This window comes from Amblyomma americanum, chromosome 6 (genome assembly GCF_052857255.1).
Source record: "Amblyomma americanum isolate KBUSLIRL-KWMA chromosome 6, ASM5285725v1, whole genome shotgun sequence".
Taxonomy (NCBI): domain Eukaryota; kingdom Metazoa; phylum Arthropoda; class Arachnida; order Ixodida; family Ixodidae; genus Amblyomma; species Amblyomma americanum.
This window is the reverse complement of record NC_135502.1, coordinates 111,510,132-111,528,652: the sequence shown is the minus strand read 5'-3', so window position 1 is coordinate 111,528,652 and position 18,521 is coordinate 111,510,132. Positions and strand designations below refer to the sequence as shown.

Genomic DNA, 18,521 nt, shown 5'->3' with positions numbered 1-18,521 from the left:
TGGTGGCGGCGGTGGAATCGGCGTCGTCCTGAACGCGTGGTTCCATCAGAGTGCGACTCCGAGCCCCACCATCCAACAGCATGTCCATTTAATGTGCGTGAATGTGGGAATTTCGCCACACCAAGGACATGCATCTGTGTATAATGTTGGGTAAATGCGGTGTACGTGGTGGAGATTGGGTAGAGAGAGGGCTTGAATGCGTCTTAAGTGGTAGGAGTTATCCGGGGAAAGTTTCTTATGTGGCGGGAGGTAGAGACGCCTATTACGGCGGAGGGTCTCTAGATGGGTTGAAAAATGGGATGAGAGGCGGTAGAGAGTAGAGCCAGTGTGCCCCGCTCGTTTGGTATAATCTCGAGCTAGGGCAACTGCCCTAATATTGCCATCGAGACCTGCATGTCCTGGGACCCAGGTGTTGACATGGTCATACTGGAGAAGGCCGCCCAGATTGCGGAGAGCTGTGCGTGAGACACGTCCACTCGTATAGGCACCGCAGGCGGCTTGGGTGTCTGTAAAATGGGGCTGCCGTGGTTTTGAGTGTCGCCCATTTTGATGATAATGGCTATTGCTATGGCTTCTGCACCCGCCGGACATGAGGAAACGGAATACACAGGAAATTCAACATTGGCATAGTCTTTCGTAACCGAACTCCTCCTTATGTGGTCGAATTGGGGCGCTGCTTAGTTAAGAGTCGAAGAGTGGACATCCCCTAAAAAGCGCCCTTCTTGTAAACACAACTCAAATTTCCTTGGGAGACTGGGCATTCATGGAAAAAGGATTTACATGGACAGTTCAGCACTGCCGTAGTTTTTCGTAACCGAAGGGTCCCTTCTCCTTTTGGCTGTATGGCGGCCACGGAGCAAGACTATCCAGGAGGTGAAACTCCCGTCAGCAGGCGACCAGATAAAGTCACAATTGTATGCGCCGACGGGGGCGCATGCAGTGGCGGCGCCTTCCGGCGCCTCGTAGAAGCAGCAGAAAAAAAAATGCAGCGCCCGGGCAGGCGGCTCCAGTACAGAGGCTAGAACCTTGTAGCCTCTATAGCTCCAGCGCGCTCTCCGGCGGCGCGCGCTCAAAGCAGATGACAAGCACACAAAACGGGTGCTTGCTTCAGCGGGCACGCCGTGACGTTGTATTTCAGTACTTTCCAGTCCGCTAGGCGCCGCCAGCAGGATAGTGGCGCCCCGGGCTTGTGACCTTTTTTGGTCGCCGCAGACGGCGGAGTTTCCAATCCTTATAGTCTTCCTGCGCGATGGCGGCGCTACCTCGGTTAGGTTCGAAGAGTGGGTGTTGCCTAGAAAGCTCCCTTTGTGTTAATACGACCAATGTTGCCTTGGGAGACGGGGAATTCATGGGGAAAGGTAGTTCACTGGAAGTTCACTACTGCACCAGTCTTTCGTGACCCAAGTCAACCGCCTTATTCTGGCCGAATGGAGGCTCTGCCTAGGTTTGGGCAGGAGAGTGGGCTTTACCCAAAAAGCACTGTTTTTGTTAATGCGACCCATGTTGGAAAGGGAGAGGGGTCATTCTTGGAGAAATGTTGGGACGAAAAATGCAGTCGAGGTAGCACTCGTAGGGCGAAGGCCTTCTCCATGGAGAGGGCAAGGAGCCTGAGAGGCCTTTTCTTTTCCTTGTGGTTTTCCGAAACGTGCCTTGTATATATGCTACCTGAAGCCGAGGTGTCATCACCATGTCCGTGGACGAGAGCAGCGATGCTCCGGTTACCAGGGAGATGGGAGGCGGCTAGGGATGTCTTCCTGGTGGGAATCCTGTTCCAATGGGAGGTTACGCTCTGAGGACTGGTACCCATCGCCGCCGGGAGGACGCGCGGTGGCCCAGCTGGTCTGGGCGCCTCTTGCGGAATGTGCACGGGTGGAGGCAGAGCCATCTCAGCCACGGTTCCTGGTTGGGACCGCCTTGCGGACGGACCTCAGTCGTGTGCCGAATGCCTTGGGCAACCGGCCCAGTGGTCGTTTGACCCGAAGGAACGTTGGGGGTACCGGCAGTTATCCTCGGTCATCCGACGCCCGGCGGAGGGCTGGCGCTGACTTCCCTATTCCACAGCTGCATCGCACGTGTGGCTGTAAAACGGGAGCTGCGGTCCTTTTGCAGCTTTTACAGCAAGGAAGCCACGGCAAGCGGAAACGAAAGGATTTTAACGTGATAGCGTAAAAGGCCACATTCACCAGAAAATTCGGCGTCGCGTTGTCGGCATCGTGAGTGAAGAATCACGGGCGTGCCAGGCGTGGCTCTGGCAAGCGGTCCACAGAGTGCAACCTAGGAGGCAGTTGGGCCACCCCGGTGACGTGCCCTTGCGGCGTCATCACAACCTACCCATCGGAATGTGAGAAAACTACCCACCGTGGCAGGTGGCCCAGCGTTGCCGATTGGTCACTAGGGAATAGCAACCTGGGTCGCACAAGGAGGACTGGTGGCAGCAGCTGCCATTCTGGGCAGTGACTTATCGCTTAACCGCTACGCCACTGCGCCAGAAGTGGTAGTAGGGCTCCCAGGGAACTATGAATTTGAAGTAGAGAATGACCAATTCCGCACATATGGGCATTAACTCATTAACTTTATTACGTCATACCCTTAAGGCGGAGCTGAAGTGGCCCCTCCAATGTCGCGTCGTCGTCGACGAGTCGAGATAAGCAGGTGGCCCAACTGCCACCTACGTCGCGCACGTGACCGTGTGAATTCATCATTGCGAATTCATCAAACTACACCCCGCGGCATGCGGCAGTTAACGATTGGTCGTAAGTGGTTTCTCGGTCGAGAAGAGCAGCCTGGGTCTCCCAAGTCCCACCGGTGGCTGTATTTGAAACAGCCACCTGCCAGCCGGGGCAGCGACACTCCGTTTGACCGCTGCAACATTGATCCAGGAGTTGTATGGGGAGTCCCAGGCATCTATGAATGTGAGGTAGATAATTACCAACTTCGCATATATGGGCTTGTAGACAGAACCGAAAGGACAGGGATTTCTTTTGTTAAAGTTCAGGCCCCAAAGCGACTCATGCGATGAGGGACGCCATAGTGAAAAGCTCCGGAAATTTCGACCACGGATTGCTAACGTGCACTGACATCACACAGTACGCCGACCTCTATAGAATTCCGCCTCCATCCGAATTCGACTAGAGCGGCTGGGATCGAACCCGCGTCTTTCGGGTCAGCACGAGAGGACAGAGTATACTTACGCGAGCGGGATCTCTAATCCTATCGCATTGTACTCTCAAGGGTGGTTTAAGCGTTACGCGATGGTGAAAGAAAGAACAGCGTCATTGTCTGCGAAGTAATACGCAAAGAGAACACCAGGCCGCTGAATGGACCCATCAACGCTCTCGCGTCATACCCTTAAGAGCTTAAAGGGGCTCTGAAACACCTCCCGAGCATGCCTTGTAAAGTAGCTAACTTGCTAGATGTTGTTGCGATGAACATTCGAGAAATAACATACATCTACGCGCAGTAGAGAGCCAATAATTACATTCTAAAGTTGGCGGGCTCTTTCCTGCGACTTTTTCAGGCTCGCTCCCTCTTTTGTGCACCATATCTACGTAAATACGGTTTCGAACGGCTATTGAACAGTTGCTTCTAGACGTCACGGAGCCGCTACTGGACACTTATTTCAAATTACATGTAATATTATTAGCTTATAGTGATTACAACTGAAAATTATGGATTTTCAGTGCGTGATAATGTTTTTTACAAGATTTTCGTTTTGCACTCCCGGTATGGTGCGGGCGGTCCTCGCAGCCGTCACAGCCGCGGTTGTCGCAGTCCCAGCGCAAGCTGTGTATCATGTGTTTTTGTTTCTTGCGTTTACCACACGACATGTGTTTCGAAGTTCGCTTGCTGGTGCACAGGATTAAGACTGGTGCCTCTGTAACCGTATGCCGACGTGTCGTACGTGCAGAAATTTTCGGTTTGCACCGTCGTCACTAACCAAGTCACGCCGACAACTTGCGCTGGTAAGTAATATATCCTCGAGGCTCGACACAGTGCCGGCTAAAATAAGGTTTCAAGTGTGTATTGTGTTTAATTCATATGCGAGCATACACCCCTGTTATGCATCATGAACGTACACGGTTTTTAAAATCTGCCCACGTCTACCACTGGCTAGTTTGCGGTGAAACTGCGCACGGAGCTAGCATATTGCGGTAACTTTAGGCTGGTAGTAAGCTTGGCAACGGTACATATCTGGTTCGGGCGCGCATCGCAAATGAGCCGGCGGTTGAGGCGGGAAGATTTCTAAAAGTCGCTACAGTAAAGATGCATAGCACATGAAATCTAACGTGCAGCGACAGCGAAACTGAAGATTTAGGGCCTCTCTCTCAACTGCATGCGTCATGGTATTGCACATGCTGTTTTCCCCCTTGCAACGTTTCACATGATATGCAGTGATAACGAAACATCGAAGGAAAGAAAGAAGGAAAAGAACTTTATTTGAGGCCAGTACAAGGGCTTCTCTCTCCTCGGCGGCTGGCCGTGCTTCCAAAGTTCTGCATGAGCTATAGAAAATGTGTGTTGGCAAGAATAAAGCAAGGGTTTCCAAGTGCAATAAATACTCCATTAGTTGGTGCATAATCTTGTGGTCTGCTTTATGCTGTTGTCTTGTCAGTGCAGAGTAATTGATGGGTAGCAGCGTTCTTGTGAACAGAAAGACTCATTAGTCATGTGCAGAGTTTGCTCATTTTACTATCATAGTGGTGCTTGTATATGTAGTTTCCAGGAGGCACTGCTTTTTGCCAAAAGATGATTCATCCTATGGAGCAGCAGCATAGGTTTGTGGGAATATCTGCAGCCAATTTTTATCCACGAGCAACGTGTAGTGCAATTCTATCCTTTGGCACTAAGAGCTGCAGGTAATAAAATACCTTACATGGCCGTAAATATTACCTGCAGGCAAGTGGTTACTTGTGTCTGTAGGAAGGCCATACTGACCTTTGAGTTGAGGCCAGCTGCACTTGTCACCAATGAAAACATACCATTCTGAACCATTGTTCACAATCACACATCGCTCTGCCTTTTGCTATTTGTCCCTAACCTGCTTTAATCTCTCTCCTCGACAATGCTTTTTCTCCAACTTTTTTTCGTGACGTTAAGAAGCGCTGTCTAGAAATTAATCGGTTTTTAAACACAGATTCCAGAAACATTTAGGCCTCACCGACATGGAATCTAAACGTTTGCCACTGCCGTGCTTCCAACGCAGCGATCTCCGAACCATCTTTTACTGCGTGTAAACCAGATGCGTTCACCTTACCTTCCACCTCAATGGCAGCAGCGACAGTGACGTCAATGGCAGAAAGAGAGAATAAACATTTATTTGTAAAAAGAAGACCGGAGCGGATTGGGGGTGGGCTCCTCAGCTCAAGACTCCAGTGGCTTCCGCCGACGCTTGGGCGATGACGACTAGCGCCTCCTGGTCTCCCAGGGTGCCGCTGGCCAGCTTCACCTCCCACTGCTCCAGAGCCGCGTTGTGCGGCTTCAAGTGGTTCGGTTTAGCTGAGCAGATCCATGTAACGTCCGTGAACGGGGGAATATCGCCACACCAGGGACATGTATCTGCGCATAATGTTCGGTGAATGCGGTATAGGTGGTGGAGATTGGGGAAAGTAAGTGTTTCGATGCGGCTTAGGTGGTAGGAATCCTCAAGGGAGATTCTTATCTGGCGGGGCGTAGAGACGCCTATTTAGGAGGAGGGTCTCTAGGCAGGTTGAAAAATGGGCTGAGAGGGGGTAAAGAGTAGACTCAAGGTGCCCTGCTCGGTCGGTGTAATCTCGAGCTATACACGGTATCTGCACTAATATTGACATCGAGACCTGCATGTCGCCAGGTGATGACGTGATCATACTGAAGAGTGCCGCCCAATATGCGGAGAGCCGTGCCCGGGACTGGTCCTCTCGTTTAGGCTCTGCAGGCTGCTTGGGATAAAAATGTGAGTGCCGTGGTGTTGGGTGTCGCACATTTCGATGCTGATGGCTATTGCAATGGCTTCTGCGGCTGCAGCATCCTGTGCCGTGAAGGACGCTCCAAGAAAAGGGGTGTTGGCGTGATTGACAGCAGCGCAAGCATATCTGTGGGGCTGCGCATAGGAATTAACATCCACATATATAGCAGAGCTGTCTTCGCCGTATGGCCTGCAGAGGCTGCGAAGGCGGGCCTGACAGCGCGGGGCCTGTGACTCGTGCTTCATATGGCGAGGGATAGGGTCTATATAAAGGCGTGAGCGGACAGCATTTGGAAGAACTCCGGTCAGGGCCATGGGTCGCCTATCCTTGAAAGGATGGCCCTACCCGCCGAGGTGGTGAGGAGGCGAGTCTGTTGGGAGTTCAGAACAGCCTACTGGATTTACGCAAACATGTTGTGAATCCAAAGTGCAACCAGTCTAGTGGTGGATGTACACATGGGAAGGCCCAGAGCTGTTTTAAAGAGGGCATAACGGATAAGGATATCGATCTTACTCTCGGCGGTGCGATCAATATTGTGGTATATGGGAGACCATACTGGATTCGACTCATGGCTAGGGTTGGATAGGGCATGGATAGGGCGGTTGTGAATTTGATTATGATTGGGCCAGGGGAACGATAGCGGGGACCATGAACACGGATGATTTCCGATTTCTCCGGTGCACACTGCATACCGCTGCTCTGAACAAAATGCTCAACCACACTGATGGCTGTTTGTAAGGCTTGCTCTTTGGCGGCGAGGAATCCTCAGGTTGACCAGATGGTGTTTTCATCCGCATAGATGGTATATCCGATGTCTCAGAGAGTGTAGAGAGCTTGTGGGCGAGAGGGGCCATGCGTTTATTGAGTAGCAGTGGTGATAGGACAGCTCCTTGTGGAGTGCCCTTCTCAGGTGCTTGGAAGGAAGACTATCTAGTAGATGCGATACCTATCGTGGCAGTGCGGGCAGTGAGGAAGGTGGCGATATATTGAAAGATGCGAGAGTCACAGTGTATATGATTTAGACCTTCCAGAATTGCAGAATTGGAAATGTCGAAGGCGCCCATAATTTTAAGTGTTAGAAGAAGGTGCTCTCCGCCAGGAGGTATCCCCGTGAGGACTTCGTGTTTGATAAGAAGAAATGCGTCGTGTGCAGAAAGACCTGATCGAAAGCCGAGCCTAAAAGGGGAAAAGAGATTATTATCTTCAATATAGCTGGGAAGACCTCTCCATAAGTGCTTGGCGAACGGCGTAGCAGTTTGAGGCTGCCTTTCTGCAATGCCATTGGCCACAGCCCTGGAAACACACAAACCACACTTGCCATATTCTTTGGAGATGAAGTTTCAGACTCGAAAACTCTCTTCATCAGTTGTGTTTGCATGAATCAAGCAGTCATTGCACTGTGATGAAATAATGAAAAGGAGGCCTGATATGCGGGTGGAGTCAAATAGAAAGGCGCAGTGAACGGTCTCGATCAAGGTGGGAACCGGAACCACGCAGTCAGGAATAGAATGAAAAAGGCGGTGAAAGGAGGCAGAGAGAATTGCCATATTTGAGAACTGCAATAGGACGAAGGCACGCTTTGATGCTACGCACCACTATCTCCGTTCGGCAAGTTCGCTGTCGTATTTTTCACCGGATCACTATGTGCCGGCCGAAACGAGGTAGATGCGAACGCGGTCTGAAGGCAGCTTTTCAAATTCGTCAAGCTCGCGTGCTTGCACTCACCTCTGCGTCCTTGACATGGGTCAGTGGTTCGTGTTTGGGGCAGTCGCCGGGATGGTCGACACCGCAGTCATCGCAAACTGGAAGCAGATTACCCGCACCGTGATTTAGGAAAAAAAAAAAAGGTGCGCGGATGCCGACATCAGAATGGGCACTGAATCTTCCTTGGACGTTCTGCAGACGCCCTGCAGACATCTTGAACTTCTACAGGACATCCAAGGGAGTTTCAATGCCCATTGGGATATTATATATATGCACTGCTCGCCGATTGCAGCGGAAACAATTTGCGAGTGAAATATCCGTGTCTGGGTGTCCTAGGCTCATTCAGGCCATGATAAAAATGAATTCATCAGAACACTCCTTTTGTGCGACATACATTAACCGTATAACAAGCTGCCCAACTGGCCGCTCCAGAAAGTGAAGCATGTAAGTAGCTAAGAAGGTTTGTGCTAAGAGCGCTTGACGCTGTAGACAAGCCGCTCTGCATTTCATGTGTTCACCCCTTACGAGCAACACTAAAAGACTCTTTTACAATAAGGTGTGCATTTCCCATTCTCGTGTTGGAAGCCAGGAACCGGCTTTAGCAGACAACTCACATAGGTATTCTTCGTCCGAGTTTTCGCATTCCATGTAGTTGATGTCTTTTCGCTGGCGTCTCGGGTAGCGGGACCCGCTGGAAGACGTCTCGGGCGAGGCTGCATTTCACCCCACGATATTTGTAAGACTGGCTTGTAGAATCGTGCGCATCAAGCAGTTTTAACGGAATGCTACTATTTTGCGCAGAAAAACAAACATGCTCCAGACCAATCAAGCGTCACTTACTACACTCTATTAGGAGAACAAAAACCAAACAGCAGTCCCCAGCCCAGTAAAACATCAAGCCATATATAATCTCTAGTAATTGAGTCATGTTTCAAAACTGTTTCAAAGGAAAGTTTGTGAGAAAGCTCGGAGGATAGTTTGTGAGTTTCGATCGGAATTCGTGGCGTCTATGATTGACCATGACACATTTCTTGATAGCCTGAAGCGTTTCCTGATCCTGTGAATGGACTTGCAGCTGCCCAATTTTTATTGGAAAATGTGTGTTTACTTGATGTACGAAATCTCTGAATGGCTGTTTGTTACTGTGTACGTTCTGTACGTTTCAGAGCCCCTTTGATTATAAATTCTGCCACTAATTTATGCATCGTGTAGTTAAAACAGCTCTGTGCCGGGCGCATAATCATACCGAGAATCTCCGAATTTGGTTACTAGAGCAGCGACTTCTACTGACGGAAAAGGAACCGTATCGCGTGCATTTCCACGAAACTTTTGCAAAAGAGTGCGCGCATTTTTCTCTGGAACAATTTCCTAGGAAGAGTAGTCCACCCGTACAAAGGAGCTCATTCAGTCAAGAGACCAATGAACGTATGGCATATGGTTTTCCCTTTCCGGTGGCTGTGTATTTGTAATAGTGTATGTGTGGTGGGTGCGCGCGAGGGTAACGGATGTGCGTGCGTGTGTGTGTGTGTGCTCACGGGCGTGTGTGCCATTTATCAATGCCAAATTAAGTCGTCGTCTTGCGAAAACCACCGGGCTTCTCCGTAACGAAATTCAATGATTGGTCAAGAGGGGCGCGTCGCCATCAGCACCATCAAATGTGTAAATCTGAGGAATTTTCTAGTACCTTCCACTGAATTATCATAGCGACACAATCTTCCACCTCAATCCACTCACTAATCCCCACCAATCCACCTATCCGAATTAATAGAGACCCATTAATCCGCACTAATCCACTTTAATACTTTTTATGGGATGGGCTTACTCGCAAAATTTGGGGGTCCTTTGGAATAACTTAGAAGGACTTTGGTGTAGGCCAGTTGGTATGACATCATGAAGAGCAAAACCGCAAAACAGGACGGGACTGAGGCAGGCGACAACACAGGCGACAACAATATTTTGGTGTGGGCGATATTCCAAATGCTATCTCGTTTTATTCTCTGAATGTGGTTAAGAAGGCCCGAGGTTTTTTTAGACTACCATTATTGTAGGTGAGGTGGGACCACCATACGCGGCATGTATATGGGCCGGCCGTGGGTTCGGATCCTATCGCAGCCGCGCGATTGTCTTTTCTACTATATTTTACCCACTGGGGGCCCTCAGTGAATGGTAATTGGTTGTTGAGCCCCAGTAAAGGACGCGAGATTGAATCCCGACCGAAGTAGAAGCACATTTTGATGGAGGCAAAATGCATATACGCACACATGTTCTGTCGATATATCACCCGATATTAAATAACCTATAGCTAGGTAGGTGGTCTATATTATTCCAGAGCCCTCCACTACGGCGTCTCTCATACTTAGGTAGCTGTGTAACATGATGCAGACTGTCGCACAATTAAACGCGTGCCGTAGAATGCTTTTCTCAGCTAAACTGATTAGTTGTTCGAGCTCAAATTTCGGAGAGAAATGGTGGATATTCAACAAAGAATTCCACTAAATTCGGCAAAGAAATTCCGGCAAAGAATATTCGATATTCGAATATTCGGCAATGTAATTCCACTTAATTCCGTCTTTTTTATTTTACAAAAGACTTGAAATTTAGTGGAATTTTGGCCAAATTAAGTTTTTGTCATCATTACCGAAGCAGTTGAAAAAAAAAAAACGTGTTCAAATCTCCCGCAAACCATCCCCACCCGCCTCCTTTGCCGAATCTCCACATCTGCCAAACGAGATGGCGCTACTAGTACATTTCCTGAGATAACGGCTAGTTTCGTTTCCTCGTCGCCACAGACGATGCAAATATCCGACTTCTTTTTTTTTTACCGATTCAGGCAATGACATCACACAAATGTATCATGAAACAATTGTACCGAGCTGCTGCCATTTATGTGCGGAATTTGAGCTCGAACAAGTCACCAGTTTAGCTGAGAAAAGCATTCTACGGCGCGCAATTAACTGCGTCGTACGCTGTATTTATTATCATTTGCCTATCGAAACGAGCAGCTCGCACTAACAACTTGTCACGACCGTCTAATCTGAAAAGGTGTTTTCTCAACTGCAACAAAATATTGGTTGAACATATTATCCAACATCTGTTCTAGGTCGAACAAAACTCATTCTAAGCGTATACAGGGTCACGGACCTCTGCGATATCGCTCCGAGATGCAACTGAGGCAGAGACGTGCATCTTTCCATCAGCATATGAAGCAAGAAACTGGCCGTAAAAATAAAAGAAAGAATTATCTCAGCACCTGACACTGTGACAGCTCTTTGTATACTTACGGGAATTGGACTTTGTTGCAGGTTTAGCAGGTTTAGCTGGGGCCGGTTTTGGTTTCATAAATTCAGGAAGCACTGGCTTCAGTCCTGTAAATATGCAGGTAAGAGTCATCTTTTATGCGCAAGACTTTTTCTGTTTGTATCTCCTTTTATGCTAGCAATAATTGATGTCTGTCGTGGTGTGCGACTCAGCCGTTGATTCTGGCCCCACAAATTTTCTAATATGCACAGTTTCTGCGTTTTTTGAAAATTGCGTCATTCTGGTAGCCTTAAACTATATTAATCGCAGAGAACTTTTAAAGCAATTCGCGCTTTCAAAGACGCAGCTCCGAAGGAAGGCAGTACAAAAGAGTTCACTCACCCAGATTCAGCATCAGCTCGAACTTCTTTTTGAGGTTCGAGTCCGCCGTCTTCATGCATTCCGAAAGGCCCTTCCATTCTTCGTCCGTGAAATAGTGACGAAATTTTGCAAAGTCGTCTTCGCTCGCCATTCCAGTCAACGCACGAAAGTCTCAGCAAAGATCTCTCTCCACTTCTGCGCGTTAACCGCCACTCGGAAAGGCTGTCGTCTGCGTGAGCGCTTAGCGCTTCATGTAACAATTATACAGCTTAGGCACGCATAATCAGTTTAAGTTGACTATCACGGAGTTAGTACATCTTTTCATAACGTTTTGCGATGAATATTAGTTCACATTCGTCCAGTAATTACAAACAAGTGATTACAAATGATCACACAGCCAGTGCAGAGTTTAGCAGGATCCGAACACTCATCTGGCCACATTGTAGTATTCTTTTTTTTTTTTTGACGGAAGTTTTGTTGGTGGTCCGTATGGTCGCGTTGTTGTGTGGAAGTATGTTGGGTCTCCCCAAACGCGCGAATATAGTGCTGAGACTTCGCAGGTCTCGATCTAAATTGCAGGCCGTGAAACATAGCGCGAGCGCTATTCATAATTTGCTGCGACGAACCGCCCCGTAGCCGCTTGTTTGAAAAGCGCGCTCAATTTAATGCGCGTACTTTGCTTTCGAGTGGCGAAGCTGGCCTTCAATATCGACGCACATAATTTTGCGCTGATCGTTGCAACGCTGTCAGCCTAATGGATACGGTCCAATGTGGGCGTGAGATTTGTTTTTTTTTTCTCCTCAGGTCTGTGCCTCAGTGCCTGAGGCTTTGCACAGCGGCTACAACGTGTTGATTGAGCTGGTGGGGTTAGCGGTTCTGTACATGTGCATTTTTTTTCTCCACTGTTGATGAACTTTTTGATGACTCCACTGTTGACGAACTTATCAGCTTACGGGCAATAGCGCCTAGGGCAGCTCTGAAAGGTAGAACAGATGTAGTTTCATGTGTGCATGTGTGGTGTATTGCTCTTCAGGAAGGTGTCGCGAATTGCCAGGTCTCAGGAGGAAGCAGTTGTGTGCGGTCAGGTGGTAACAGGCCTGAATTCACTTGTGAATTTTGCAGATACACATTTCCGTGTTTTGACTGGAGCACTACTATGAACTACTATGAAAAAAAAAATCACGTTTGGCCCAAACTACTAGGTGCACTTCTCCAATTAAGCTAATCATTGCGTGTGGCATTTATAGTGAAAGGAGGATGTTTGAAATTTCTCTACTGTTGACATATTCTTTAAATACGGTGTTAAAACTTTCTCAACAGTGTGTACATAAATTCTCTCCCTGAATGCGATCCATAGAGATGTGTTGGCATGTAGTTAGGGATTTAGGCAGCTGCGAATCTTGCTATCAACTAATGCATTATTGTCTGTTCACTGCCTCTCGAGTTGCTTCTCCTGGTCCAGTTTCATGTAGATCTCTTTTCCCGTCTCCTACACTTTCTCTCTCACGGTGGAGAGGATGGGAGAGTAACCCATCAGTTGGCACAATGGTAGCACCAGAGTGCTGGCCCATCTTCTTGGCACAGTACAGAAGTATGTGTTTATGAACCTCATGTTGTTGAAGAAGCATTCACAATTGAGTTCTATATTACTGAAGATTGTAAAAGCTGCTGGATGCATAAAGATAAAGCAGGCCAGAAGACTAGAATGGCAACAGCAATGCAGTGTAGAAACACCAACGCATTGCAAATTAAACAAAATCCAGTTTTTATTCAGCTTACTGATGCCATCATGCTTGCTTGCAAAGAACAGATTTTGTTTGAAGAGGCGCCACATAACGATTAGGACGGCCATAGCAGTCTCATGCTGAAGTCTATCTTGGTGCGACTAGGGGTAGAGCATTCTGGCGGTTGGTCACAGGCATTATTTTGAATTCTCGCTTCCTATGCTACACAGCAAATTGGCAGAAAAAAAAAACTGTCTCATTAATTACTGTGCATTCGTCAATGTGGTTGGTTGCATTGAGGCATAATTCTGGAATAAATTCTTTTCACCTTTTGGAAATGGACCAAAGACAAAAGAAACACACACTATGCAGATGACTGATTTGTCATTGCTGATCCTATCTTCACTCTTATTCTTTGTGCCCATTGTTTACTCCTTATTCTTAATTATTTATGTGTTATTTTTATTGATTGTTATTCTATGCTTAATCTTATTCTTTGCTCCAGGCCTGTGTCCTGAAGGTAGGGTGAATGCAATTCAAATATTAAACAGCCAGCTCACTAACTGCGATGATGGCACTGGTGAACTGTGTGCCTGTCATTTGTAATGTTACTGTAATGTCATAACTGGCCCAGCTATGCCTACTTCAGAACAAGGCCCTCTCCCAGATCCCTCCATTTAACCCTGTTCTGAGCCACCTGCAGCCACCTTAGCCCTGTAGACTCCCCAATATAGTCTGCTGCTTACCTGACTGTTGGTGCCCTTTTGTATGTCTGCATTCGCCTGTGTTACCCAAGGATCTCTCGGGTAATGTCACTGCATGATAGATTGTAATTAGAGCTTGCTCCTCTGTGAATTTTTTGGTGTGAATAACGCGCTACACACTAACAAAATGACAAATGGAAGAACAGGAGACACAGGACAAGCGCGCACTAACAACTGAAGTTTATTCTGGTACGAGGGTACAGAAATACATTCCGTCACATGCAAGCAATCAATTCATTGTCAACAGCTGTGTGTTCTTCCAGTTGTCGTTTTGTTAGTGTGTAGCGCGTTATTCGCACCAAATGTATAACCAACTAGCCCACATTGCTGCCTTGCCTCTGTGAATATTGAACAGATCTGGCCGCTCATGCTTTGCTATGCCGTGCTGCGAGTGAGTTGGTACAGTGCAGTAAGTATGCCTTGCAAACATGGGTGCAAAATTATATTAACAGTGAAATATGCAATGGAACCATCTTTTCTAAGTTTTCGCTTTGGGCCAAAGTCATCTTTTGTGTTCCTAAAATGGTTTTGCCTTTCTATCATTGACTCAAGGCTGATCTTACAAATTATATCCTGAATAAGGAATAAGTGGGCATCATTTGTAGTGTACGGTGATTGCACTTTTATTTTTGCCCTGTACACCGTGTGTTTTCAGAATTACAATTCCATTACTCTTTCTGCTAATGTATGGCACCATTCAGTTCGAGCTGAAATTCTTTTTCCTATATCACCGTGTATGCATTGTTCTTTTGTTTTCTGATTCCAACTTGAATTTAGTCTTAGCAAGATGAAAAATGGACGCATTTTTAAGCCGGCTCTCTCTATCATCCATGGCTTTTTTCCTTCCTCCCTGTCTTTGCACTGCTTTTCCGTTTTTCAGTCATGCTGAACCAACTAGCCCAATGCTCAATGTTTGTGAGCAAGCCAAGGGATTTGCCACTGCTCCTGTAGTGTGCAGGTAGGTTGAGAGACCATGGTCCTGAGCATAAATGGGTTGCATCCACCCACCCATGCTCTAACCTGTGTATGGTGTGCATTATGTACCCTTCTTTGTCTTTCTCTTTCCGCTCTTCACCTCCGTCGTCCCTTCCTCCTCCTGGTGTAGTTCAGGCTTGTACACAGTGTGAAGCAATCTACATTGCCTTCACTCTCTCCATAGCTTTCTTCTCACTACGAAGAGGACTGTGTTTCATTAAAAATGTCTGCACTGAGCTGAGGGGTCTCCATCACTCTCATATTCCTGTTTATCTCCACATTCCTGATGTGATACCTGCGATCTTGTGACCAAGCCCAAAGCACTACAGCATTCTGGCAGATGGAACAAGCTAAGTTGAGAGCTTTGCAGGTTGTGTTAGTGCCTGAAAGAAGATGACTTCTTTGGCTTTCAGCTATGGGTTCTCCCTGTTGATTCAAATTCCTTGTCCTCTGTTTCTCTTGAATAGCTTCTTCACCTTCTGTTGTTCTGTGTGTGACATGCATGCTGCCTTCGAGACCATCAAATGGTGTCTGAAGTGGTTTCTGAAATATTTCCACAGTCATGGAGAGTTGAATAATAACAATAATAATTGATTTTTTGGGGAAAGGAAATGGCGCAGTATCTGTCTCATATATCGTTGGACACCTGAACCCTTAAGGGAAGGGATAATGGAAGGAGTGAAAGAAGAAAGGAAGAAGAGGTGCCGTAGTGGAGGGCTCCGGAATAATTTGGACCACCTGGGGATATTTAACTGACATCGCACAGCACACGGGCGCCTTAGCGTTTTTCCTCCATAAAAATGCAGCCGCCGCGGTCGGGTATGCAGTCAGCTTACTTTGCTGCTCCAGGACACGACGCTATTATGGATCCATTCATCAGATTAAGTTTCGATATGGCGTCCAGCACTAGTGGTGAGTGCTTCTCTCACCACAGTGTTTTGCTATGACTCTCTGCATCAACGCATACTCTGAGCTGATAAGGCTTCTCTCTTATATCTTGTTTTGGTCATGTTCCTTCACCCGGCTCTCCGTGCACTTTCTAGAGCTTTTCCTTTATATCTTTCAGGTGCAGCTTACTAATTTCGTTTCAGAATGATAATGTTTATTTATTTTATTAAGCTTTCAAGACAGTCGCAGATCTAGAGCAAGTAACATTTTTCTTCTTTGTGAAAAATCTTGAAACAGTCAAGCGTGTGAAGTTCACAGTGGCACCGGCTGCACTCCTGACAGCTTACGCTGTTTTAATGCTGTAGCATTGAAAGTCCCGTGTCGCAGAAAAGCTGGCATCAGTGTCATTGGCCACGGGCGATGGGCCACAGGAAAAATGCCTACCGTGGCAGCTGGCAGATCAATTAATAATTGTTTGCAAGAGGCTGCTTGGGAAGAGCAACGTGGGCTCACCGCCTTGGGGTCGGTGAGCTGGGGTACCTTGTCAACTTGGCTGGTGCCGGAGATCGATTCCTTCTGGTCTTCCCGAGTGGCTACCACGAGCTGGGTGTTACCGGTGCCTGGACATTGCCGGGCCTGTGGGTGTGTCAGCTCGGGGCTGACGGTCGCCGAATTCTGTCGTGCTGCGGGAGTTATTTTTTTTTGATGGTCCATTGGGTTCTTCGGAAGGGCGCAGACCCTCCAAAACGTTGTTGTTCGGCGGTGATGAAGGGAGATGTGCAGCTGAAGGTCAAAGAGGGAATATATTTACAGGATGTACAAGGGAAAACTGCGTTACAAGTTGAGTCACACAGACAGTGAAGCTTCAACTTAGAAAGACAATTCTCACACAGAGAGACACTCGCCACAAGCCCTTACTCATCGACCCGAGGTTAGAGTCTAGGGTTGTCGAATTACGTGCCACTGCACGGAGCCTCTAGCTCATCTAGACAGGAGTGCTCTCCAATGATTTTACATGCAATTTTAAAGCTTTTGCAAACAAAGAAGTTAGGGCGGTCATATTTCGAGGCCCGCCCTAAGCTTCGATAACCAATGCAGGTAGCCACGACCTCTGAAGGTTGGACCCAACTTCGAGCCCGGGGCGTGGCTAAAAAAGGAAAAGGAACACATACCGAAAACATTCTGAAAACCCTCTGACCTGCGCGTCGCCTCTTGAAGGATGAAAAGTTTTTTTTTTTCAGCTAATTGGCGGGACCACTAATCTACTAGCTCGCCGCAGAATGTCAGATGGCGGAGACCCGCGACGCTTCGGTGCCATCGAGAATGCCAAAAAAATAGGGGCCCATCACGGAATGCGACGCGGTTCGCATATTTCGTAGACGCGCAGTATGGCGATCTGCCGCCGTGGGAGTGCTGCCTAAGACCAAGCGGCACGACGTGCTCGTTGTGTGCGCCTTGCATGCTTTCTTGGGGCACTTAACAAAGCTAGGAGTCTTCGACCCTCACAGCGGTGCTGTCAAGCGGCAAATGATTCCTGTGCCTTTGCTGCTGTTTGCGGGAGAGGGGCACGCAGGTAGGGGAGAGCTCGGAGCTTCACTGAGAGCTCTCCACGCAGACCGGAGGCTCACAGTGACCGCAAGCTAAGGGGGAAAAAAAATGTATGCGTTGATGAAGCGCGGCGTTACAATAGCCTTAAGGTTTTGTAATATGGACGTGTTGGGTGACAAGGTTTTTTCGTGTTTGCTTTCTAGCTCTTTTTGTTTTTACACTTGAAGGCACGGATCTAGGGCTACTGTACATCTTGTTGCACATGGTTGACATTATGGTCTATTTTTATGCTCATGTCTCTTCCGAAAATAAACAGTTGCTGGTAGCACTTCGTCGTGTGTGTGTGTGTTTCGTGCCAGTTAGCGCGTTCCAAAACCTTACGATGAAATATCAACCAGCCTCCCTAGTAGGTCTTCAAGTTGGGAGACAGCCACTTTCCCCTCTCTAGGCCTGTGTACTGTGCACATTTTTATTCTATTTATTTCATTACCCTTAGGGCTCAAGGCATTACAGAAAGGAGTGGGTTACATACGAAAATGAACAAAAATACAGCAGTATATAAACATATAAATCAAAATAAATGAGTGTCACAAGAAATGAAGAAAGGTTACATCAGAACAGTAAATAAGAGAGACTAGAAAAATAAGATAAGCATAGAAGGCATAACAACAACTTTTGTAAACATTAAAAAAAAATGGTACCACACTAAAAAAGCATCAACATGCACATATACAGAACAAGAACAGGAACTGTTTTTAAAAAGATTGGCTGGATCAGGAAATTAACTATAAAAAAGCAAAAATGGCAGTGCTGCAGTTTATTTATTTATTACAAATACCTCAAGGGCCCTTGGGTGAGGGCTTTACATGAGGGGTAAAGCTAAAGGTGCTCCTTTGAGGGTGTAACATAGGGGGGAAAGGTCACTGTAAAAAATTTGTATAAAGAGCATAATTAACAAGCAAAGGAGCAAAAACAGGTAAGGTATAACATGAGAATATAATTAAGCACCAGAGAGTAAATAAAGAAACAGGCAATACGAAACAATACAAAACAAATTATAGGTTTAAAGAAAATGATAAGGCATAACAGAAATTAAGAATAATACAGTGTACGTATAAGGCACGAAAGAACAGAAGTAATCGCAAAGTACAGCAAATAGAAAACATGGAAACTGGAAACATTTCAAATGCCAACGTCTCTGCGGATGAGATCAAAAAATGCGGAGGCGTTAGATTCAATGGCTCTATGTGCTGGTAAATTGTTCCTCTCCATGATAGTGCGTGGCATGATTGACTTGGCAAATGCAGATGAACGACACTTGATGCGTTTAACTTTGTGGGGATGGTTGAGCCAAGGAA

The 18,521-nt window shown here is 47.2% G+C and overlaps 1 protein-coding gene across 1 annotated transcript; it reads right to left on the bottom strand.

Moving 5' to 3' along the window:
• Positions 1-8,192: 8,192 nt before the first annotated feature.
• Positions 8,193-11,470, bottom strand: LOC144095451 (uncharacterized). Its single transcript, XM_077629188.1, has 3 exons — positions 11,286-11,470; positions 10,928-11,011; positions 8,193-8,359 (listed from the first exon to the last, which is right to left on the bottom strand). The coding sequence occupies exons 1-3, from the start codon at positions 11,413-11,415 to the stop codon at positions 8,193-8,195; spliced, it is 381 nt and encodes a 126-aa protein (XP_077485314.1). The 5' UTR covers positions 11,416-11,470.
• Between the last annotated feature and the right edge of the window lie 7,051 nt (positions 11,471-18,521).

Excerpts from the sequence above, each read along its gene's own strand:
- LOC144095451 (XM_077629188.1), bottom strand. The coding sequence starts at position 11,415 with ATGGCGAGCGAAGACGACTTTGCAAAATTTCGTCACTATTTCACGGAC. Across the intron at positions 11,012-11,285 it reads CGAGCTGATGCTGAATCTGG|GACTGAAGCCAGTGCTTCCT; the intron begins GTGAGTGAACTC and ends GCATATTTACAG. Across the intron at positions 8,360-10,927 it reads TGCAACAAAGTCCAATTCCC|CCTCGCCCGAGACGTCTTCC; the intron begins GTAAGTATACAA and ends GGTGAAATGCAG.